The sequence below is a fragment of the Bos mutus genome, chromosome 18, assembly GCF_027580195.1.
Source record: "Bos mutus isolate GX-2022 chromosome 18, NWIPB_WYAK_1.1, whole genome shotgun sequence".
Lineage (NCBI taxonomy): Eukaryota > Metazoa > Chordata > Mammalia > Artiodactyla > Bovidae > Bos > Bos mutus.
The window spans coordinates 45,920,879-45,946,119 of record NC_091634.1 but is presented as its reverse complement, the minus strand read 5'-3'; the positions used below and the strand labels follow the sequence as shown (position 1 = coordinate 45,946,119).

The 25,241-nt window shown below is 38.8% G+C and overlaps 1 protein-coding gene across 1 annotated transcript in view; it reads left to right on the top strand.

Annotated features, from left to right (window-relative positions):
* The window catches only part of LONP2 (lon peptidase 2, peroxisomal), an 84,574-nt gene that overhangs the window by 5,227 nt on the left and 54,106 nt on the right, over positions 1-25,241 (top strand). Inside the window, exons 2-7 of the mRNA XM_070388468.1 lie at positions 3,688-3,922; positions 5,777-5,908; positions 7,190-7,312; positions 9,362-9,525; positions 12,246-12,340; positions 18,073-18,331. Of these exons, the coding sequence (XP_070244569.1) occupies positions 3,688-3,922; positions 5,777-5,908; positions 7,190-7,312; positions 9,362-9,525; positions 12,246-12,340; positions 18,073-18,331 (1,008 nt within the window). The remainder of the gene's footprint in view (positions 1-3,687; positions 3,923-5,776; positions 5,909-7,189; positions 7,313-9,361; positions 9,526-12,245; positions 12,341-18,072; positions 18,332-25,241) is intronic.

Below are 25,241 nucleotides of genomic sequence, written 5' to 3'. Positions count from 1 at the left end.
TAATTTGGCCACCTGATGCAAAGAAACAACTCACTGAAAAAGATCCTGATGTCAGGAAAGGTCGAAGGCAGGAGAAGGGGGCTGCTGAAGATGAGATAGCTAGATAGCATCACCAACTTCGTGGACATGAGTTTGAGCAAACTCTGGGAGATGAGGAAGAACAGGGAAAGCTGGTGTGCTGCAGTCCATGTGGTCACAAAGAATTGGACACAACTTGACGACTGACCAACAGCAAAAAAGGGCTTGGGCTTCCCAGGTGGCTCAGTGGTAAAGAATCCACCTGCCGATGCCAGAGAGGTGGGCTCAGTCCCTGGGTCCAGAAGATTCCCTGCAGAAGGAAATGGCAACCCATTCCAGTATTTTTGCCTGGGAAATCCCATGGGCAGAGGAGCCTGGCAGGCTATAGTTCATAGGGTTGCAAAAGAGTTGGACATGAGTGTCTTCCTCTAATGCGGGAGACCTGAGTTCGATCCCTGGGTTGGGAAGATCCCCTGGAGAAGGAAATGGCAACCCATTCCAGTATTCTTGCCTGGAAAATCCCATGGACGGAGGAGCCTGGTGGGCTACAGTCCATGGGGTCGCAAAGAGTGGGACACGACTGAGCAACTTAACTAACTTTGCGTTTAAACGACAATAAAGCTCATAGTAATAGAAGTAGATTATTTAGAAAGATGACTAAGTTGATACAAGCCTTATGTATCATAGTTCGATCATAGAAGGAAAGTTTTAATTGAACATTTTGTTTATTCAATACCTATTTTTATATGTAAAACCTAGAGCCCAACATACAATACAGCTTGTCTAAAATAGCATTAGGGGCCTACCTGGAAGTCAAGTGGTTAAGACTTTGCCTTCCAGTGCCTAGAGGGGAATCCGGTTGGATCTCTGGTCAGGCCTCCCGGCCAAAAAAACTGGAACGTAAACAATAGAAGCAATATTGTAACAAATTCAATAACGACTTTAAAAATGGTCCACATTAAAAAAAAAATCTTAAATAACATAAATGTCATCCTTCTTCCCAGAGCTTTTACCCCAAATGTCTTTCACTGAATAGTCTCTTTCTAGCCATCTAATTATTTTGCACATCATGTTTCTTCTTTAAAAAGGGTGCATTCTTTTTATGTACCCTTTTGGTTTTTGTTTAGGTCTGTTGTCAACTACAAGTGATTTAAAGTAAGAAATAATTCACATTGAAAACCCCTGTATATTTTTTCCACTTAATCACTTTACTGTTTGGAACATCTCCTTTTACAGTTAGCAAAACTTTTATTTGCTTTGTGAGAAGACTCATTTTTATGTCACCTTTAATCAGTGACATAGCCCAAATAATTAAATTTATTTTCTAATCTAGAGTTTTGGATTTGTCTTATCTCCCTCTGGTTTCTCTTTAGTTTCTAGTCTGTTAACCCCTGAGGCTGGGAATCCAGTTTGTTATCTGTCAGTGTTTCTTATAAATAGAACTGTAAACATTCTGCATTATATAAGCTTTTGTGGTTGTCATCTGCCGTGAACTACAGTCTTCATTAGTCTCTAGTTTAGGTCCAGCTAACTCGCTCAGGGAGTTAGGCAGGTTTTCAGCGAATGGGAGATAGAACCTACTGTTTGATTAGTGACTGAAGAAAAGCAGCTGCAACACAAAATCAGGTTTTTGAAGTACGTGATGTTTTTTTCTCCCCACCAAATTATTTTCCTGATTGTTTGGTTTCACTTATTATTAAAATCAAGTTTTATCCCCTGTCCACGTGGTATGCTTGCAAGGATGGTAAGGAAATATCTGCATAACTCAGAATAAACTGAGTGGAGTGGCGGTGGGAAGCCAAAGGTTACAGGTTATATACAGAATGCATCATTTACAAGGAAGGAATCAAGAATGAACTGCAGTTGGAAATGAGCAATCTCACTAAAGTATGCGCACGTTGTCTATGCCATTAGTATGTTTGAGATGGGTGAGTTTAATATTCCTGTGTCACCATTGTCCAGTGTTGAAAGCGCTGAGCACTTTGGTTTTAGTTTCTTTTCTGAAGTTACAACCTAGCCTGTGGCTCAGGGGAGAAAATCTAGCTGTAGATGGCATCTGGAAGTCACCTCTGAATCTTGATCTTTCTGCTTTGTATTACTGCAGCTTAGTTTGGATGAGGCTTCCTTCCTGTGGATTCGTTTATATGCAACTTGGTCAGAATTGAATGATAAGGAGCTGAGGCTTAAATGACTTTCTAAGGCTGAGGCTTGTAACTTTCTATCAAGTGTTAGGTGTGGTGATTACCACTCAGAACTAGGTTTACACTTTCCTGAGGTCTAGGTATTTGACTAAGTCTCCTCAGACCACTAATAAGTGTGGCCTCTGATATTTAGCCCCACATTTAGAAATTCAGAGTTCAAGGGCATACATGTTAATTCCCAGATTTGATGGCAGTTTTATAGACAGATTACATAAAAAACCTGGTTTGGTGTTAGAAGAAAAACTGGTTGGAACAGGGATTGGTTGGTTTATGTCATACTGTTTGTATTTAAATCTGCTTAGAGTGTGTGTGCGCGGAGAAGGCAACGGCACCCCACTCCAGTACTCTCGCCTGGAAAATCCCATGGACAGAGGAGCCTGGTAGGCTGCAGTCCATGGGGTCGCTAAGAGTCGGGCACGACTGAGAGACTTCGCTTTCACTTTTCACTTTCATGCATTGGAAAAGGAAATGGCAACCCACTCCAGTGTTCTTGCCTGGAGAATCCCAGGGACGGGGAGGCCTGGTGGGCTGCCGTCTATGGGATTGCACAGAGTCGGACACGACTGAAGCGACTTAGCAGCAGCAGCAGCAGCAGAGTGTGTGTGTGTGTGTGTGTGTGTGTGTGTGTGTGTGCGTGCGTGTGCGTGTGCGCGCGCGCACTCAGTAGTGTCCAACTCTTTGCGACTTCATAATGCTAGTGTATATTCTTGTGAAAGATTACCTCATTCCCAGCTGGCAAAATTAATTTAAACTATGTAAATCTCAACAGCTTTTACGTTTTTATGTTTAAATAATCCAAATGCTTAGGAATTTCTACCTAATTCTTAAAACATCTAATTAGAATGAGATGGCACCATAGCAGGTGGTAGGGACTTAACAGACCGTGCTGTTGTTACTGTTTAGTCATGTCTGACTTTTTGTGACCCCATGTACTGTAGTCCTGCCAGGCTCCTCTGTCCATGGGATTTCCCAGGCAAGAATACTGGAGTGGGTTGCCATTTCCTTTTTCAGTGGATCTTCTAGACCCAAGGATTGAACCCAAATCTCCTTCATTGGTGAAAAGAAGTGAAAGTCGCTCAGTCATATCTGACTCTTTGTGACCCCATGGACTATACAGTCCATGGAATTCTCCAGGCCAGAATACTGGAGTGGGTAGCCTTTCCCTTCTCCAGGGGATCTTCCCAACCCAGGGATCGAACCCAGGTCTCCCACATTGCAGGCAGAATCTTTACAAGTTGAGCCACAAGGGAAGCCCCCCTCATTGGTAGGCGGATTCTTTACCACTGAGCCACCAGGAAAGCCCAACAGACAGTGCACTGGATGCTGAATGAAATAGAGAAGTAATTCATTTGCACTTTAGATGTTCTTTGCTTTTTGATGAATTTCTCAGAAAAGGCAAACCTTTTGAGGTGAGTTTCTGCCCTGCATACCGAGCATTTGTAACGCTGCTGTTCTGTGTGTTTTTCAGGATTGGGACAGCTGCACTGGCAGTCCAGGTTGTGGGCAGTAACTGGCCCAAGCCCCACTATACTTTGCTGATAACAGGCCTGTGCCGCTTCCAGATCATACAGGTTGTGAAAGAGAAGCCGTATCCTGTTGCCGAGGTGGAACAGTTGGACCGGCTGGAGGAGTTCCCTAATACCTGTAAGACTAGGGAGGAGCTCGGAGAGCTATCCGAACAGTTTTACAAATATGCGGTACAAGTGAGTTGCTTTTAGTGTTTCCTTAAAATTCTGTTTTCTTTGGTTTCTTTGTTACCATAAGATGTGATAAATTTGTTGAGTGGTGAAGTGTTCAGGCAGTATGTGCTTAGAAGATTTAGTGATATATTGATTTCAAATTGCTTTTGTCTGGGCTTATATCTCAATTTTTCTAGGACATGCTAGCCAACGCTTTCTAAAATTTTTCCAAAGAGTGTTTCTGGAGCTTTCCTTGTAACTTTCAGTGTCTCCACACCAGATAGTTATTAAACCTAAATAATCTTAAATGTTAAAATATTGAACAGAAGCTGTTTGTCACTAGAAGATCTAGGCAGCACACTATATGTCACGTTGGTTCAGAAGTCAGGATCACACTGTGGCTGGTGTGGAAGATAAAGTCCATGGTTTCACATGTGGTTGAAACCTCGATCCTCTAGAATTCTGGGAGGGATGCACACATTAGGTGTACATTAAACATTGGACTCCTTAATTCTAGGTTTGAGTTTTAATTCTCGATTGAGCAGAAAGCTTCTCCCCTCACCCCCAAAGCATATGCTTTTATGCTTTTATTCACTTCAGATCTTACTGAAGTATATTACAAAATGTAGTCTTGTGTGTTCTATTGATGTAACCCAGTGACTAAGCTGAAACTGTGTGGGACAGGCAGTGTCTAAAGGCCTTGATTATAAACTCTATTGACTATTGAAAGTGTGTAGGGCAGGTGTTCATAGCCTGTGGTGTTTGTACTTGATGTGGCATTTGAAGGGACACATTTCTAGTGTGGTGAACAACAGGAACATAGAGAATTTTGAACTACATCCACTCTCAGAACTGAAAGGAAAAACCTACTTGAAGAGAGAAGCTTCAGTTTGAGAACCAGAGTAAGTGAATATGCTATTTAGGAATGAGGCGATTAAGGGGAAAGTAGAATTTATCTTCCTTTTCCTGAGCGATCATCCCTGAGTCTCAGTTCCTCTCTTGGACATAGCATCATAGCTTCTTTCTTTATACTTTACTTCTCCCCACTTTAAATCAACAGAAAGTTTTAAATATGTTAAGATTTTATAATGACATTCAAGGAATTTTTATAACATCACCACAGTTACACCACCATCGTGCAAAAGGCAAGGGGAGCTTTATCAACAGCCCCACTGAATATCACAGTTACCGAAAGTTTGCCTGGAGCTTGATCTGTCTTAACTCCAGGCTATACCCTGGAACTCGTTTTTTTTTTTTTTTTTAAGTCATTCAGTCAGTGCTCAAATTTTAACTAATCCTGTGTTCTACTAAAAACAGTATTTCAGCTACTGACTGGTTAACATAATCAGCCATGTTAAATTTCCAGAATTTGATAATTACACTCTGTAAGAGAATACGTATCCTTATTCTTAAGAACAAGGTCATGATGTCTGCAGTTTATTCTGACATGTTTAGCAATATTTGTGTGTTGTGTGTGTGTGTGTAGAGTTGGGGAGAGAGAAAGCAGATGTGGCAAAGTGTTAACCGATGATGAATTTAGGGGGAGTTTATTAGGGGAAGGAGTTTCTTTATACTACTGTAACTTTTCTATAAATTTTACTTTTTTAAAATAAAATCACTGATTTACAAACACTTTTATAAACATTATTATTACCCACTTTTGAGCCATTTTTGCTTTTCATTCCAATCGACATTTTAACTATACTTCTCTTTTCCTTTGAGTCCTGTAAAAATGCCTGGACCCTAATAATCAGTGATTGTTCGGAAGCAAGGACTTTCTTTGTGACCCAAACTTAAACCTGTATGACAATTTGATTTTTTAAAATCACAAATAATGCCCAATTTTATTAAAAAGGACTTTTTTTTCTCCCTTTGTAGTTGGTTGAAATGTTGGATATGTCTGTCCCTGCAGTTGCTAAATTGAGACGTCTTTTAGATAGTCTTCCAAGGGAAGCTTTACCAGACATTCTGACATCAATTATCCGAACAAGCAACAAAGAGAAGCTCCAGGTCAGTGTTCCCCTCCGGAATGCCACGCTGCTTTGTCACTTCTTATTCAGATCTAGGTAGTAAGTTTTGACTTTCAGGTAAGAGATACTGGAGACCCACAGAAGTAGTTAAGATACATTTACACTTAAATTGACTTTAAAGTGATTGCTTTACATTTTTGTGTACCCAGACAGTTCTTGCCTTTGCATTATCAGTACTGGTAGTTTGTTAACTTAGGAAAAAGTTTAAGTGAGAATGACTTTTTAAAAATGTGGAGCTGTGACCTTTCCCTTGTATATAATAAGTCTGCATTGTTAGAATTCTTCGTGTTTCTTACAGAAACCACAGCTATGATGTGTTATCTATGATTTTTTTTTTATGGTTTTCAACTTCTATTTGTTTAAAGTGAAATGAGTTTAAAAGACACTTGAAAAATAATCCAAATGTGGATTCTTAGATTTGAATGTCTTTTCTCCAAACTATTGGAGAAGGAAATGGCCACCCACTCCAGTACTCTTGCCTGGACAATCCCATGGATGGAGGAGCCTGGTGGGCTACAGTCCATGGGGTTGCAAAGAGTCAGACATGACTGAGCGACTTCACATTCTCCAAACTATAACAGTTTTCCTGTACACTTATTTTTGTACTATTTTTAAGCGATCTGTTTTATTGACTCTTCCGAGAACATTAAACTACCTTCCTTATTTCGTCAGTTTATTTAATGCTTAAGTCTAACAATTATACTAGCCAATGCGACTAATGCAGATAGGTTGTGTTTAAACACAAGAATTCGGTTTAGCTGGTAGGAGCAGAGAATGCAGGAGTTCTCCCGACTGACCTAGCTTGGGCTTAGCAAGGGCATTTTACTGAGGAACCAGAGAGCATTACTCACTCAAATCATTCTTGGAGGTTGGTTAAAATGTTCCTAGGCTCTTGTGTATGTAAAATGTTAAATTTTTTGAACCTATAATTTGTTTAGACTCCTACATAGACACATCTGGGCTTTCAGAGGATAATTCCCGGGAAAGACTTGACATAAAATGTGTTTTGTTCTTGCTCTTGGAACAATGTCTTGGCTTCATCTTTTAAATAGAAACTCAAGATACTGTTATTCTTATCTTTGTTTTCGGATTCTGGTATTTATGTCAGATGACCTTGCTGATAATTTGGTTGTGTTAGCCATAGTGTAGCTGTGAATATTGAGAGGTGTTATCTTTTTTACTTAGCAGTTTAAGTCATGAGTCTTGACTGCCTTATTTCTGGAGCATGTATTTCTGAGAGAGAGATGCTGTAACGTTTCAGATTTTAGATGCTGTGAGTCTGGAGGAACGGTTCAAGATGACCATACCGCTGCTTGTCAGACAAATCGAAGGCCTGAAATTGCTTCAGAAAACCAGAAAACACAAGCAAGATGATGATAAGCGGGTAAATCCTCCTTTTAACCCATTTCTTTAGGTTCTTTAGTTGTTTCTGTGTGAGGTAAGGTTCAGTTGTTTTCTTTTTTTTTTTTAAGAAAAAAATTGGGGGAATAAAGAAAGGAACAAAGAAGAAACAAGTTCGTTGTCTCTTTCACCCAAGTTACTGATAAAATTTTGAATTCTAGTTTGTTTCCCTCTGCCCCTTCTCCATGTTTGGACTTTTTTTTTTCCTTTGAAGCATGTAGACATTTTCTCATGTTTCATTTTGATACTCATTGAAAGGGATAGTTTACTAAGCCATTTCTTTTTCTGTGTGTGTGATGTTTTCAATATATTAAAAATTAACAAATAACCATGACGACTGTCTTTGAGTATGATTTTTTTTCCCACTGCATACAGTATTTATTAAGAGCATACCACAAAATTATTTTCTAAAAGGACTGACTGAATGTGTTGTGCCATACTTTGGCTTTTTAAAAATTATTTCGTACTGTTTTAAGTTTTTGACTTGACTTTTTTTGTTTTAATTTATAAACGTTTCAATTTTCATTTGTGCAAACTGTTAGTCTTAGTTTAATATTTCTGTTTTTATAAAATTATATTTTTGCTGTTTGATGTTTTTAACTTTTATATTTGACTGTATTAAATAGGTAATTTCATAAGTTAAATAAACTCTAAGGCCTTTAAGTTAAATGCCAGTATATCATTTTGCTCCCGGAACAGCTAGAGTTGATTCATGGTGTTAATGAGTTGAGAATTTCAAAAGAGTAGGTGGTTTTTAAAACATGGTAGAGTGGAGAAGGCAATGGCACCCCATTCCAGTACTCTTGCCTGGAAAATTCCACGGACGGAGGAGCCTGGTAGGTTGCAGTCCATGGGGTCGCTAAGAGTTGGACACGACTGAGCGACTTCACTTTCACTTTCCACTTTCATGCATTGGAGAAGGAAATGGCAACCCATTCCAGTGTTCTTGCCTGAAGAATCCCAGGGACGGGGGAGCCTGGTGGGCTGCCGTCTATGGGGTTGCACAGAGTCGGACACGACTGAAGCGACTTAGCAGCAGCAGAGAGTCACAGAGAAGGAGAGCTTAAATAAGACCATTTGACTTGGCAGAGGAGACTGTTGTTGGGTTTCAGGGAACAGTTTCAGCACACTGGAGACAAAAGTCAAAGTACAAAGTACAAATTATTAAGTAACCAGAAGGGAAGAGGAAGTGGTGATTAGTGCCTCTTGTTGGAAAAGCAGAACATCACAAGGGAAGTAAATAGTGTATACTGCTAAGCTGCTAAGCCGCTTCAGTTGTGTCCGACTCTGTGCGACCCCAGAGACGGCAGCCCACCAGGCTCCCCCGTCCCTGGGATTCTCCTGGCAAGAACACTGGAGTGGGTTGCCATTTCCTTCTCCAATGCATAAAAGTGAAAAGTGAAAGTGAAGTCGCTATCGTGTCCGACTCTTCACGACCCCCTGGACTGCAGCCTACCAGGTGCCTCCGTCCATGGGATTTTCCAGGCAAGAGTACTGGAGTGGGGTGCCATTGCCTTCTCCGAAATAGTGTATAGTTAATTGGAAAAAACCATAGATAAGTTAAAACATTTTCAAAGGCTGAAGACTTTTCTGCTTGTTACAGATGAAGAGAATAGAGGCAGTAGCTGAAAGGTTAATGATGTTAAAAAGAAACTTTGTATTGTAGGGAGAAAATGGAATTTATTCAGTTGCCAAATGATGAGTAGTCATTAAGTATATCAAGAAAATAGTGGCTGCTGTAGTAGCCCAAGAAGAGACAATTCTTAGATGTTTTCATCATTACTAGTAGCCAATTTCTTGAATTTTTTCTTCTCATGCTGGTAGTGTTAGCATGTATGGAAGAAACACGTCCATCTCATCTTCATCTGCTTTTTAAATTCTGCTCCCTCCATATGTTCATGTTCCTCCTCATCATTCTGAACTTCAGTTCCTAAAGCTTTAGACTCTACCCGTAAAAATGTCTCCTGCCGCTCGGTGCTTCGTCCCCAGTTTACTTGGGCACGCGGTTTTTCATTCCTGCTTTATCTTGTAGGTCATCGCAATACGGCCTATGAGAAGGATTACACATGTCCCAGGTGCTCTAGCGGACGAGGATGAGGATGAAGATAACGATGACATTGTCATGCTGGAGAAAAAGATACGGACATCCAGCATGCCGGAACAGGCCCACAAAGTCTGTGTCAAAGAGATAAAAAGGTAGGTTGTAGAAGCTGTTCGTTCATTAGGATTTTCATTTGCTTATTAACGTTAAAAACTGTTGCTCATGGAAGTGAATCTGCTACTTTGTGTTACAAAGCTGATCTCTCATTTCATAGTCTTTTATCTTTCTCCTTTCCCTTATATTTAGTATAGTTATGGACCACTCTATTCATTTTACCTTTCCACTGTTATCTCTTTATCGCTTATATTTCTTATGTTTATGGCTTTCCTAATTCTCAGGTTGTAGCGGTGATCTGTGAGGTGCTTTCTCTTCTTTATTCCTCCATCAGAATCTGATTCTTAATACTCCTGAACCAACACCATGTTGAGCATTTTCTCTTTCTTGAGTGCTGAATATACTAAGTGATGTAACTTTTCCATCTACTGGATGCTGTCAGGCACAAGTCACTATTGCCTTTTCATAGTCTTAAGGCCATACTTTACTTAGAAATAATGTTTATGCGATCATTGTGTTCTTTGCACATCACTGTTTTCGTCCTTAGATTAACTTTAGGAGGCAGGGACAATCATTTTTGCTTTCATTCAAGATAAAGTACAGGGGAACCTTGCTGACAGAATAGGGTACATGAGTTGATCACATTTTCTGGATAATCTCAGGGTTAAAGCCAATTTTTTCTTTCCGTACTTATAACATTCTGACTGTATTGCATTTTTTTAATGAGTGGATTGTAATCAACCTAAATGTATGATCAGGAACTACAGATTTGACTTCTGAGAGGCACAGTTAAGAACATAAGTAAATGTCATTGAGGTATTTTACAGTGACTCTGACATTAGTTAACAAATGCAGAACATCTATTATGTACAGAACACTTTACTAAGCACTGCATATATTATGGAAGTGCATTATTTTAATTAAACATCTGATGAGCTTTCTCTCTGATACAAGACAATATGTAATTATTGTATTATACATGATTAGGCACCTAAGTAAATCACTGGGTAATTGACTTGAGACTCTTCCTATGAGATACAGATATTGATAAGGCCTTACATATTTCAAGGATAGGATCAGAGTGCTAGTTTGCAAGTATCTGTTTAAAACAAAATAATCTTTTTATTACCTAGATTTTTATTAGGTTGATGCAAAAGTAATAGTAGTTTTAGAACACATCTTTATTAATCAAAATAGGAACCATTACAATCAACACATTTTTGCCAATGAGAAATAAGTTTGCTTATTCCTGTAGCACTAAACTCTGTGCTTTGGGATTCAGTGAACTCTTGGAAAGCATTTTCAGCCTCTTGATGGTTGTTGGAAGCATTTTCCCTGCAAAAAGTTATCGAGAAGCTTGAAGAAGTGGTAGTCGGTTGGTGAGAGGTCAGGTGAATATGGCAGATGAGGCAAAACTTTGTAGCCCAATTGGTTCAACTTTGGAAGCGTTGGTTGTGCGCTGTGTGGTTGGGCAATTGTGGAGAAGAATTGGGCCCATTCTGTGACCAGCGCCAGCTGCAGGCATTGCGGTTTTCAGTGCATCTCTTCGATGTACTGAGCATACTTCTCAGATGCAGTGGTTTTGCCAGGATTCAGAAAGCGGTAGTGGATCAGACGCGCAGCAGACCACCAGACAGTGACTGTGACCTTTTTCTGGTACAAGTTTGGCTTTGAAAAGTGCTTTGGAGCTTCTCAGTCCAACTACTGAGCTGGTCATCCCTGGTTGTCATCTAAAATCCACTTTTCATCGCACATCACAATCTTACTGAGAAATGGTTTGAAGTTGTTGCATGTTTCAAAACTATGAGTTTTTTGATTTGCAGTCAGCTCAGAAGGCATCTGCTTATCAAGCTTTTTTACCTTTCCAATTTGATTCAAATGCTAAATGACCATAGAATGGCTGACGTCGAGTTCTTCGGCAACTTCTTATGTAGTTGTAAGATGATCAGCTTCAATGATTGCTCTTAATTGGTCATTATCGCCTTCCCATAGCTAGTCATTGCACTCCTCATCTTCACAACTCATCTTCTTTGCAAAATTTCTTGAACCACCGCTGCACTGTACATTCATTAAGCAGTTTCTGAGCCATATGCGTTATTGATGTTGTGACTTGTCTCTGCTGCTTTAAAACCCATTTTGAACCTGAATAAGATATCATAGAATTTGGTTTTTGTCTAACATTATTTCCCCAGTCTAAAATAAACAGCAAGTAATAAGTCATTAGCAAAAAACATAGAAATGCACATTAAAATGATGTATAGCATAACCACATTTATTAAGAATATATTCCAATATCAAATGGCAGAGTTCAACAATGCAAAAACCACAGTTATGTTGAAAAGTGAAAGTGAAATTTGTCAGTCTTGTCCAACTCTTTGTGACCCCATGGACTGTAGCCTGCCAGGATCCTTTGTCCATGGAATTCTCCAGGCAAGAAAAGTGGAGTGAGTAGCTATTCCCTTCTCCAGGGGATCTTCCCTACCCAGGGATTTCCTGCATTCCAGGGGATCTTCCCTACCCAGGGATCTCCTGCATTGCAGGCAGATTCTCTACTGTCTGAGCCACCAGGGAAGCCCCAGTTACTTTAGCTAAGTTACGGAAGCTAACAGTTACATTAGCACCAGCCTAATAAAAACATTTTCAGATTTGTTTAGCCAAAAATGCGTGATACATCTGACCAAGAAAGGGAGATATGCTTGGTTTTCTGTTTCACAGAATTTTTCTGTTCCTGAAAGGTTTGCTGTGTATTCTTTCCCCACAGGCTCAAAAAAATGCCTCAGTCAATGCCAGAATATGCTCTGACTAGAAATTATTTAGAACTTATGGTGGAGCTTCCCTGGAACAAAAGTACAACTGGTGAGTGCACAAATAACACCTTTTCTTGCAGTCTAATTGTCTCTCAGGAAGCTCGAGCAAATTCTGGTGAAATATTTCCCATTGATTATCTTTCTGTTATAGTAGTTCATGATGTAAACTATTTAGAGACTGAACTTGTGTCATAGGTTTTAGGAAGTAAAGGAAAAGAGGGTGCTGCGTAAAAGTGCCTTTTGCCTAATTCTGGAGAAGGTAGGATTTTCTGTAATTGGTGAATATGTGTTTCTTGATACCAATAGTCAATCAGACAATAAGCTTTGTATTTATGTACTCTTTGCCAGGAGCATAGGAAAACAAAATAGTTTTGAGGTAGTTGGCAGTAAGTGCCAAATAAGTACTGCTGCTGCTGCTGCTAAGTTGCTTCAGTCGTGTCCAACTCTGTGCGACCCCATAGGCGGCAGCCCACCAGGCTCCCCTGTCCCTGGGATTCTCCAGGCAAGAACACTGGAGTGGGTTGCCATTTCCTTCTCCAGTGCATGAAAGGGAAAAGTGAAAGTGAAGTCGCTCAGTTATGTCCGACCCTCAGCGACCCCATGGACTGCGGCCCACCAGGGTCCTCCGTCCATGGGATTTTCCAGGCAAGAGAACTGGAGTGGGGTGCCATTGCCTTCTCCAAATAAGTACTAGAGACAGCAAATCTTTTGTTTTCTAAAGGAAATAATTATGTATAACGACAGGATAACAGTAAAACAGTTTTACCATTGAAAGTTTGTTTTTTTCCCACTAAAACTATTTAAAGAGTTTAATTTCTTTTTATCTCTCCTATCTTTGAGTAAAGTTTTTTTATCTACCAGGAGGATTTTATACCGTTTTTTTTTTTTTTTTTTTTTAATGTATTTGTTATGTACTTTCTCTTGGGGTAAGAAATATACTCAGTTGTCTTTCAGAATTTTCAGAATCATTTTATTTGCATTTGTTTCTGTTATTGGACTCTCTTGGTAAATTTACGTACAGGGTTTATTAAGTTCAGCAGTGGGTTGATTCTCTGAACTAATTTTGGTTTAAGAATTGTTGAATCTTGAGAATTCATCAGATATATTTTCCTGGCTAGTAAAACTCTTATATTTAAAGCAGTGCTAGAAATTTTGAGAAGTGTTAGTCCCAAAACACATGTTTATGCCCCATATAAGGTATGTGATACATACTAGATTTCAGAATGCTGAATTTTTAATATTAAAAAATGTTTTTCTTAAAAAATACTTTTCCGTTAATCTACAGAGGAGCATACTCTCTGGTATTGAGAATTCAAAAAAAGCATTTTTGTCTAAAAGAGGGCCTAGAATGAAGCATATTTGTGTTATATTAACTAGGCTAGGGCAGTATTAAGGTTAAAACAACCCTATTTTAATTAGTTTTTTTCATAGACTTACTTAGCGGATTTATTAATGTGTATGGCTAAAATTTTATATAAATGGAGTGATTTAATATGTGCTCCCTTTTTTTTTATTCTTTCACTTAGCATAATTACTTTAAAGCTCATCCATGTTACTGCATCTATCAGTAATTGGTTTATTCATTTAACAGTTGTTGGCCATTTGGGTTGTTTCCAGGTTTTGAACAACTGTATATAAAGCTATGTTGCTAAATTTATCTCTTAATTTACTTCATGTTTACATTCATGACAGTCTATTGCCTTCCAGTTGACGATGTTTTATGAAATAAACTGAAGTTGAATTTCTTGGTTTAATTCTTAATTCAAAATTTTCTGGAAATGCCATAGTAAGATGCCTGCAGGGGAGCACGCGTTCCCATTGAATTAGCCCCTGGCTGTCCCCTGACCAGTTTGAGCTCTGATGTCCGTCTGGATCTAGCTGGACTATTAGGAAATCCCATTTTGGTTCAGATGGTGTTCTAACGCCTAGCTCTGCCACGCCTGCTTTGAAGCGCAGTGGCCCTGTTCTGTGAGACTGGAGAAGGCCCATGCGCTGTTAGTGTAGACCTGGGAGAGAAAGTGACAGTGCAGTTTTAGAGCTTTCATTTCATCTGCATGAGATGAAACGCCGTACATTTTGGTGTGTTTCGGACAGGTGTTTGTGTCATTAATGGAGTTGTGACAATTTCCCAGCCCTGTTTTCTCTTTTGACAGTAGGGCTAGCGCATGATGTGAAGCACATCTAGGTAACTTGGTGACACCAAGGGTCTTGTTTTGAAATGTTGGTGTTCTCTTGGTGATGTTTTTCTGTGCTCTAGAATTTATCTTCACTAATGACTTATGAGACATGCAGGGTGCATACAGTATAATGACTTGAAGATATAAAATTGCAGGTTTTACTGTTTGCTGTTAGTAACCTAGTAAGTTGCCCTCAGCTTCCTCCCCTCCCACACTGGTCCTGTTTGTAATGTCTGTCAGGTTCATACAATGTGTCTTGTAGAGAATTAAAGGCAAAATGTTTACTTGAATGCAGAGTGCCAGCTCCCATTCTTTACTGAAATAACCAAGAAAATGTGAAAACAAAGCAGAGCTGTTTTTTTTTTTTTACAACTCAGAGTTTCTGCTGGACGTGTGTCAGCATTAGAGATGCACGGCACTCATGTACCCATCACAAAAACACTTCTCATTGTTCACCATCTCAGTGGAGAACTGAAGGTGGATAATTTGTGGTGTAAAAGTAGTCATGTTGAGCTTCTAAACTAGTACCTTAGGCCTAAATACTTGTTACAAGTAAAATCATAAAACCATGAAAAATGTCTTTCATAATCCTCAAAAAGAGAAGCTTACCTAAGTAGAGACAGTTACCCAAGCAAAGAGGAGTGAGTTGGAGGAAATAAGTTTGTTGATTTTCCTTCTTGAATGGAGGGAGTCAGTAGATACCATTTCAATCTTACAATTGTAAACAGAGAAATAAATGTTGAAGTAAGTTTTACATTTTTTATGTTTAACTGTAAGTTTTATTCATAGTAGGAAGCATACATTTTGAGAAGTTAAAAAGAATAATCAGAAAAGATGCATCCTGTATAGAAAAGATAACACAACAATAAGTAGCATGGAAATTTTCTTTCCCTAAAAGTTTGAAAGAATTGACTTTTAAAGTTATCTTTACTTGGCATATTAGAAGAAATTCCTTCAGTGTTTTCATTTATTGTCTAAAGTACATGGATTCTGTTCTTAGTTTTGTTGTTGTGGTTCAGTCGCTCAGTCTTGTCCAGTTCTTTGTGACCCCATGGATTGCAGCACGCCAGGCTTCCCTGTCCTTCACTATCTCCCGGAGCTTGCTCAAACTCATGTCCATTGAGTTGGTGATGCCATCCAACCATCTCATCCTCTGTCGCCCCTTTTCTTCCTGCCCTCAATTTTTCCCAGCATTAGAATATTTTCCAGTGAGTCAGCTTTTCGCATCAGGTGGCCAAAGTATTGGAGTTTCAGCTTCAGCATCAGTCCTTCCAATGAATATTCAGGGTTGATTTCCTTTAGGACTGACTAGTTTGATCTCCTTGCTGTTCAAGGACTCTGAAGAGTCTTCTGCAGCACCTTAGTTAAAAAGCATCAATTCTTCGGCTCTCAGACTTTTTTTTTTTTTTTAATGTATGTATTTTTTAATTGAAGGATAATTGCTTTACAGAGTTGTGTTGGTTTCTGCCAAATATCAGCATGAATCAGCCATAGGTATACATATCTTCCCTCCCTCTTGAATGCTCAGCCTTCTTTATGGTCCAACTCTCACATCTGTAAATGGCTACTGGAGAAACCATAGCTTTGACTATACAGACCTTTATTTGCGAAGTGATGTCTCTGCTTTTTAATACGCTATCTAGGTTCATCATAGCTTTTCTTCCAAGGAGCAAGTGTCTTTTAATTTCGTGGCTATAGTCAGCATCTGCAGTGATTTTGGAGCCAAAGAAAATAAAGTCTGTCACGGTTTCTACTTTTTCCCCATCTATATGCCATGAAGTGATGGGACCAGATGCCATGATCTTAGTTTTTTTAATGTTGAGTTTTAAGCCAGCTTTTTCACTCTCCTCTTTCACCTTCATCAAGAGGCTCTTAGTTCCTCATTGCTTTTTGCCATTAGGGTGGTGTCATCTGCATATCTGAGGTTATTGATATTTCTCCTGGCAATCTTGATTCCAGCTTGTGCTTCATCCAGCCCAGCTAGTAACTGTATTTACTAAATGTTCATCAGAAGTGAATGTTGCATTATAACAAATTCCTTTTCAGATACAAAATGACATTTTCTTGGAAAGTGCCCTTAGACATGATATAAATATATTGATAACTAAGTATTGAACCATCTTTGCATAACTGAAATCCCACTGGGACTCTGTAGATTACTCTTTGAATAGATTTGATTTACCAGCATTTGAATAATTAGAGCTATGCAAAGTGGAATTGGTCTGAAGTGGGTTTTTTCTTTACTGTGGTAGGTTTTGGTGTCAGGATTAGCATCATGAAATAGGAGACTTTGTTTCATTTATTCATATATTCATTGGTTGGCTTCTGAAGCCAGGGAAGGGGAAGAAATTTTTTTCTTCCCTTTCCAAATCACTCAGCCAGGACTCTGACTAAATTCAGTAGTATTGTAATTAATTTACATACATTATTGCTTAGCTGAATTTTTGTAGACTAGCTTGAGAACCAGACTAGCTTGAGAACCAGGTCATTTTTTTTTTTTTTTCTTGTAGGAAAATGCATAGCATGTTCCAAATAACTGAGTGAAAGACTGGACTTCTGTGTTTTTCTCTCTCCCATTTTCTTTTCACTGTCAGTTTTGTGGTTGTGGATTATCCTCTGGCTGCCACCCAGCTGATAAATTCATTTTGACTTGACCTATTATTTAATCTGTGATTATTTTAGATCCTAAAGCACCAGTAAACCTGATGAAAGCTTGGCTCTGGAAACAGGGCCTAATTCATACATTTCTGGTGAGATTTTAATAGATAGACAGTTCTTCATGTCTTAATTTTTTTTTGACCCAGCTCTTCTGTTTTAGAAGATTAGCTAAAGGAAGTAATTTCAGAGGTATGGGGAGATTTAGTTACAGAGATGCCCAGTGAAGCATACTTTATAGCTGTAAAGATTTGTAGGTAACCTAAATGCTCAGCAATAGGGAATGGATAGTTAAATAATGGAATGTTATGTAGCCACTAAACTGCTACTGAAGAATACGTTTGACACTGAAAGATGTCCATATTATTTAAGTGAAAAAAACTTATTTTTCCAAAATTTGAAGACCTCATATAATCTTAGTTTGAAAAACAGGCATATAAGTGTGTGTGCACGTACACACCCACACACACACAGAATGTGGAATAAAATGCACTTCTGAAGTGAAGGTAGTGATTCTCTCTGTGGGGAAATGAGATTACCGGTGAGTATTTTCATCCTTTTTTATTAGTGTCATCAGATTTTCTGGCATGAGCATATATAACTAACATAATAATAAGAAAAAAACCACTTAAAAAGAACAAATACAAGCACAAGTAGAATATGTAGAAATATTCTACTTGTCTTCATAGAAATAACGTGTATATAGAAAATCATTCCAAATGGAATGAGTATTAACTCCTTGAGTTTTTAATTGTGTAATATCTATTATTTCTATAAATACTTAAGCAAGAAAACCAAGTTCAGGTCTTTATGAAGACTCATTTAGAAGAAACCAAGCCTGTTGTTATCACCTCTTTTTTCAAAAAGCTATTCTGGCTCTTGCCAGTCTGGAGTTCTTCCATTGAATAGCTCCATGTGCTCAGATTGTTTCTGTTGGGTTACTTGACAGACCGTCTGGACATCCGAGCAGCCCGAGTTCTGCTGGATAATGATCATTATGCCATGGAAAAATTGAAGAAAAGAGTGCTGGAATACTTGGCTGTCAGGCAGCTGAAAAACAACCTGAAGGGCCCCATTCTGTGCTTTGTCGGCCCTCCTGGGGTTGGTAAAACAAGTGTGGGAAGATCAGTGGCCAAGACCCTGGGCCGAGAGTTCCACAGGATTGCGCTTGGAGGCGTGTGTGATCAGTCTGACATTCGAGGACACAGGTAGAGGACCTCTCTCACTTTAATCTCTGATTCTCCACCCTTTTCTAGAGCCCCCTCATAAGTCAATGCGTAATATAGATCTTTTCCTTAAAATGGCTCTTTGTGATACCTTGATTGCAAAGGACATTTATGGTACTTACTTGCCTCTGTCGTCAAGGTATACCCAACTAACCTTGATATCTTCGCGATGGTGGATGGGGAGTCTATGTCTCAGCTTTCCTGGAATCTCATTATAATGCAATTATAAATCAGTTATTAAATATTATATCGTTATATTCATTTTGGCCCTATAACATTTCATAAATAATGACCTATAACTTTTTAGAGTTTAAGAAGTAAGTGCAAATAGCAGGCAAATAGGAGGAGGTAAGAAATCTTTGATAACAAATTTATTATGTTGGCAGTTTAAACTTTCTTTCAAGGAGGCTGGTTTGTAGTGTGAGAATGAGTAATAAGGAGAAAAAATTATTAAGCCTTATCCTTGCATTTTTGACACCCTTTCCATAAAAATACATTAAACTATAAGAATTGTGTCTCTGATTAATCTGACATTATTAGAGTGAGATTTTCATGTTATGTTCATTGTTTTATTCTCTGTGGCTCAGACTGGAAGATGCTTTGGGAAAGCTTGAACCTCTGTTTCATAGCTGCAGGTTGTGAGAAGACATACCTATGGTGTATGTGTTACAGTACATTTAAAAACGTAGAACATTTAAGAATGTAGAAATTATGAACTGCTTAAAAAAATATGGTGCTATATACTTAAAATCATATGACGTTGACATACTACTAATATAAGGTAATATGTCAGTTATATCTCAATTAAAATAATTTTTTTAAAAGAGGGCATGTAACTTGGAATAGAAAATAATTAAACTCAAGATAAACTCTGTCCTCAAGATCATACCTTTGATCTTGAAATTGCAAAAGCATTGCAGGTTATAAGTAGGGGCTTTGGCAGGCCTGCCAATGCAAGCATTGAGCAATTACCAGTAGCCAAGGGTAATTTAAATGTGTGTTTACAGTTTGGTGAATATGGTTTAAACTTGAATTGTGGGAGAAAAAAGAATATGATGCTTTCATGACACCTTATTTTTCATCTGCCTTATTCTTGGGATCCTTAAGCAGGGATGGGAAAATGTGGTTCTTTTTATTCTCTTTTACTTGCTTATTTACAATTCTTATGCATTGAAGAAAAATCATTTCAAGATTTTCGTAAACAAGCAATAAGGACTGCAGATTAGATCAAGGAATCGATCGGGGTTGGTCTTTCTGGCAATTTCCAATCATGTTTTTGTTGCCTAGATTTTCTTATTCTCTCATGTGCCACTAGAGGCTGTAGTTCGCTTTTGTAAAGAAATTGGCATCGTGGACCTATCCTAGAGAAGCTAGATCTGTGGCCCGAGTCTTCAGATTGTACGTACAGAGCTTTAGGGAGGTGTTCTCCATGCAAGAGACTTGATTCCTGCACTCTGAGTTGTCTTCATTTATTTCTTCCTTTTATCTGTGGCACATTATTGTGTGAGTATTTGATGAAATTTAGAGAGTGAGTTTGTGAAGATACTGTTATAAGATTAATGTCTTGGGCACATGACATGTAGGTATTTGTCCTTATTTCTTCCTACATTCGTGTTGATTATTTAGTAAGGCTTGGTGCCCAGCACACACTGAACATTCAATAAAAATTACCTTTCGTTATTTTAATTCTCAGTTCTCAGGAGGACATGTTTGGATTTATAAGCTTCAGTATGACTTTTTATAAAATTCAATCTGATTCTTAAATTGTACCTAAAATATCCTGTTTGGAACATTATGTAATTTGTGTGGCAGAATTGTGGAAAATGTATCCTTACGATGCCTGTTGGTGCATATATGCGTGCTGAGTCGCTTCAGTTGTGTCCAACTCTTTGCAACTCTGTGGACTGTAGCCCGCCAGGCTCCTTTGTCCATGGGCTGCTCCAGGCAAGAATACTGAAGTGGGTTGCCACGCCCTTCAGGACCCAGGGATTGTGGTCTTCCTGACGCTGGGATCAAACCTGCATGTCTTACACGTCTTGCGCATTGGCAAGCGGGTTCTTTACCACTAGCGCCACCTGGGAAATCTGGTTGGTAGGCAATATATAAGGTCATAATCCTCACCACTTATTATGAGCATTGTTGGGTTTAAACAGATCCCTGTTTTAAATCTTTACTGAAACTGATAGATAGAAAATTTGTTTTCTTTTTTCAAGTGAGTATACATTTGTGTGTATGACTGTTAAGAGAACTGAACCTAAAGAAAATGAAGTTTTATTTTTTTTTTATGGATCTTTTGTGAAAGAATCTTGTGTATTGTGTATAAGCTTTTTTATGGTGCATGTTGAGGTTATGATCACTGACAAATAAAAGGTATGCGGGTTTGTCTGTGAATCATTCTATTAAGCCTGATTTTTCCGTACACCTTGCTGGTAACATGTACTTCCTAGCCATCACTGTACCAGCTGTTTTGCTGAACACTGCGGCCATCTGTGCTTGTGGTATTGGGGACTTATTACCCACCCACCCCCTACATGACCAAAGCCTGGAGAAAGTTTCTGTTTGAAAACCTGTTGAGAAGCTGGTGGAGAGTCGGGAGTGCTGGATAACAGGAAGGCCAGTTGAGAGCAGAGTATGCGCTTGTGACAGTTACTGGTTGGAGGAGGTGATGGGGGAGAGGAGACAGCAGAGGATTATAGCACCACCATGGGGTGGGGTTTGTGGGAACAAGTGGCTCCGCGTCACAGCTGAGGCATTTGGGGAACACCCAGGTCTTGGCATTTTAGTCCTGGTCACATGCTCACAAGCAGAGTTCACGCGGAGTTTTGTTTTTCAGCCTGTGAGTAGGCACCGCTGTTCAGCAGCCTTAAAATAGTCAAGGAGAAACAGAGCTGCCTTCTCTTATCTCCCTTGCTTGTTCTCTTGATCCTGCCACTCACTTTCCCCGGTTTCCCACGCATTGAGTGCCAGCCTCTTGGTAGACGTGCCCGATACGTGGAGGAAGGTGCTAATAAGTTAGAAATTGATTTTAAAAACAACCTAAGATATTCTCTTTTAGAGTTAAAATGACAATGAGGTGGGAGATGGGAAGAAAAAGACTTGGTTTACATGTAAATCCTAGACTGGGAAAATAACAGTGATCTGACTGAACGTTGTCCCGTTGTTTAAGTTCATGTTGTTTTGGTGGATTAGAGGAAGAACAGTCTTGTTTATGCTCCATATTAACTACCCCCTTTTTTCAATTTAATATTTCTCAGTATCTCCATTGAGATTTTTGTCTATTTTTATAAGTCATGGAATCTCTGTGCCCAGCAGTTTTTGACTTATGTTTTAATAATTTAAATAATTTAATTATTTAAATATAAATAATTTAAATCAGTTCATAAACACTAAAGATAAAGTGACTTCTTTTGGGGTGAGGTTTTATAAAATCATGTTTGCATAATGATCTTTTCTCATTAGCTGTTCCTCAGTGAAATATATGTTGTGATATTTCTCAGGTTGTTGATGAGAGTAACTCTTTGAAAGTCACTTACTAGCTGTTTGTTCAGATGATAAAGTTATATCATTGTAAGGAATCCTCAGCTCAATTCTTAACCAATTTGAGAAGAAAAATGAACTTTTGCTTTTCACGTTGATAAATTTTCATATGTAACCTGAAATAGTGAGATTTTAAGTAAATTAGCTGTTTCATTATTAGTCTCTACAAGGGAAAAATAACTGAAGCAGCGAGGTTTTGAAATATTTTTAGCATAGTACGCCAGACATGTTACTGTTTGCTCATCAGTCTCCTTTAATAACGTGTATTTGCATATAGCTCTTCTTTGCCTCCGAAAAGCTTCCAGGTTTGTCTTGAGGCCGCAACCCAAGGCTTCCTCCACTAAGATAAGTGCAGTCAGTGATGATCTTGCTCTCCTCTGGACTGTTGTGCTCCTTAATGATTAAATAATACAGGTCTCTGGCATTTCTAATACCTTTCTGTAGAGGTAAAATGTAAATATAGTAAAAGTAGGAGCTCTGTAGGGTAGGGATTATTTTGTATTTTCTAATCCTCTGTACATCTGTACTGCCAAGCACAGTGCCAAGCATGGTAAGTGCTCTGTAAGTGCTGTGTGAGTTCAAGTAAGATTAAAACATCTTGGAAATCAGGCAGTCCTTTGGATGAGCACATCCATGCAAATGACTGTCTAAGATTTAGGAAAGACTGCTACAGAACAGTTTGATTTGTTTAGACATGCTATATTAAAGACTATTTTTAGTTCCTTAAAGACTGTTTTTCTGTTTTAAAAAGAGCTCATTAGGATTTCTTTTAGGTTTATTACTTTATCCAACTTGAGATACACACACACACACACACACACACACTCACACATACACACACACACCTGCCAGATTTTCATCAGGCAGCTTTTGCCCATTTTTAAAGCAATAGAATTATCATCCTACCCTTTCAACTTAACATTATAACATAAACTTTTTATATTACTTTAAATTGTTTGTGAATATCACTTTAATAGTTTGTTTTGTAGCCCATACGTGCTCCTTCATTGGATAGGCATGAAAAAATTGATGGGAAAATGCCGTTTTTTCCTCCCTCTCTACATACTGGAAAAGAAGTAAGGAAAGACACCCCTTATTCCTAACATTTAGATATCCTTGGCAGTGACAGAATGACCAGCCTCTTGGACTATGTTGGATTTGATTTGACTGTATCTAGAGATGATGCAGTATAGTAAAATAGTTGATTGCCATGCAGCTATAAGTAGATGATATTGTAATTTTATGTAGTTGTTTTCTCAAGTATAATACAGATTGCTTTTGGGAAAATTAAGAATGCTAATCTTGAAACTTAAATTTTGAACTATGTAGGCATTTTTGCTTTTGTATCTCATACACTGGTTGAATTGTCCTGATAAGCCTGTGAACAATTACAACAATAAGCCTAGGTAACAATTACAACTATGGATCTATATATTTTCAAGTTCATGCGTATAGTTTAATTTTGAGAAAAACTCCAAGATAGTTATGTATTCAGGCTGAATAATAAGTGATTGGAGCTATACATTCTTAGAAAAATAAAAGGAAAATGTCCTCAAACTTTCCTGTGTTATGTTATATTGCTTTCTAGATGTTGTATCATAAGGAAGAAGTATTTTGCCCTCGAAAGAGAGTATTTTGCTTCAAAAAGGTTACAATTTGTAAAATCATTTATTTCCTACCTCTGTAGTTTCTCAGGATGCTAATTTGTTTTTTAAATTTTTTGTGTTTGTTTGTTGAAAGAGAACATTTTTGTGTATATTTGTAAGTGTGTAGCACTTACAGCTACATTTTTTGTCATCTTATTCATATTCCAAAGGTTTCAGTTCAGTTCAGTCGCTCAGTCGTATCCGACTCTTTGCGACCCCATGGACCGCAGCATGCCAGGCCTCTGTGTATCACCAGCTCCCGGAGTCCAGCCAAACCCATGTCCATTGAGTCGGTGATGCCATCCAACCGTCTCATCCTCTGTCGTCTCCTTCTCCTCCTGCCCTCAATCTTTCCCAGCATCAGGTTTAGTCCAAAGGTTTAGTCATAGTATGTTCTGTAATTTCAGTCAGTGAATTGCATGCTACCCATACCTTCTAGCAAAACACAAGCGCATTACAGATACTTTACATAGCTCACAGGCTCTGATCACAGTTGTCTTGGTTTGACATCTAGATTAGTGGTACACATTTGGGGGTGTCACCTGTGATGGAGGAGCTCTAGGGGCATTGAACACTCTTGGGGCTGTTGTAACTGAGGCTTATGTGCCCACGGCTCAGAAAGCCGAACTCTGACAGCAGGTTTGTAGCAAAGGAAGGGTTCATTGCAGGGTGCCCAGCAATCCTGTGGGAGACAAGCCTCAGATCCAGTTCCACTTGATCTTTGAGCAAGGGGTTTTTCTAAAGGCGGGGAACAAAGAGGCTGGGGTTAATTATCATTGCGTGACATTTCTGTGACATTTCTTAATTGTAGTTTCAAGAGTCTGAATGTCTCTGGTTTATGATTCTCTGCCCAGGTTGTCTATGGCTTGGGACTCCTTGCCTTGGAGAAGCAACCTGAGTTGTATGTTAAACAATGAGATTTATAACAGCTATTTCAGTACACTGGCGATGTTATCGACACCAGTCAGTCATCTGACTCTGGTTGGTCAGTGTTGCATTAGTGCATGATTGAGGTCAGAGGGGACAAGAAAGGAATAGAGTTTTGGATAGATTAATCATTAGCTCAGTAAGGGAACTTGGTCTGGGGGGCTCGGTTTCACTATGAAAAGACTAGACACTGAAATGGGACCCAAACTGAGGTGTAATGACACCTGCCTTTGTATCTTTTTCCAGGAAATTACAAGTGGACTTAAAGTAGCTATTACTAATAACAGTTACAATTACATCTTTTGAAAGCTTACTGTGTGCCAGGCCCTGGGCTGTGTGCTTTACCTATAATAGTCTTTCGTGATCTCATATAATTTATCAGGTTGGTATTGCCATTATCCCCATTTTAGCAGATGAGGAAACTGAGGCTTGGGTCACATTATTTATGCAAAGCAGTACTCAGAGACTTATATGACCTTAACAGTGGTCATAGATATTTTGGGTCCTGGCATCATTCATCTGGTGTCTTTAAGCAAATAAGGGCTTCTATTTGGGAAACGATCTTACAACTCTATATGCAGCATCTGATCTGTTTTAAGACCCACTTTCCATTATCAGAGTGCTCACTGGCTCTTTAGAGGAGGCCGTATGCTTGGTATCCATGGGTAAAACCTAGGTCTTAAGTGTGAATCAGGAGAACTGCAGGGCCAGTACATGCTGCGGACATTGCATTATTGGAAAGATCCCTTTGTGAGAGGTGGTCAGGAAGAGTTTAGTAGGAT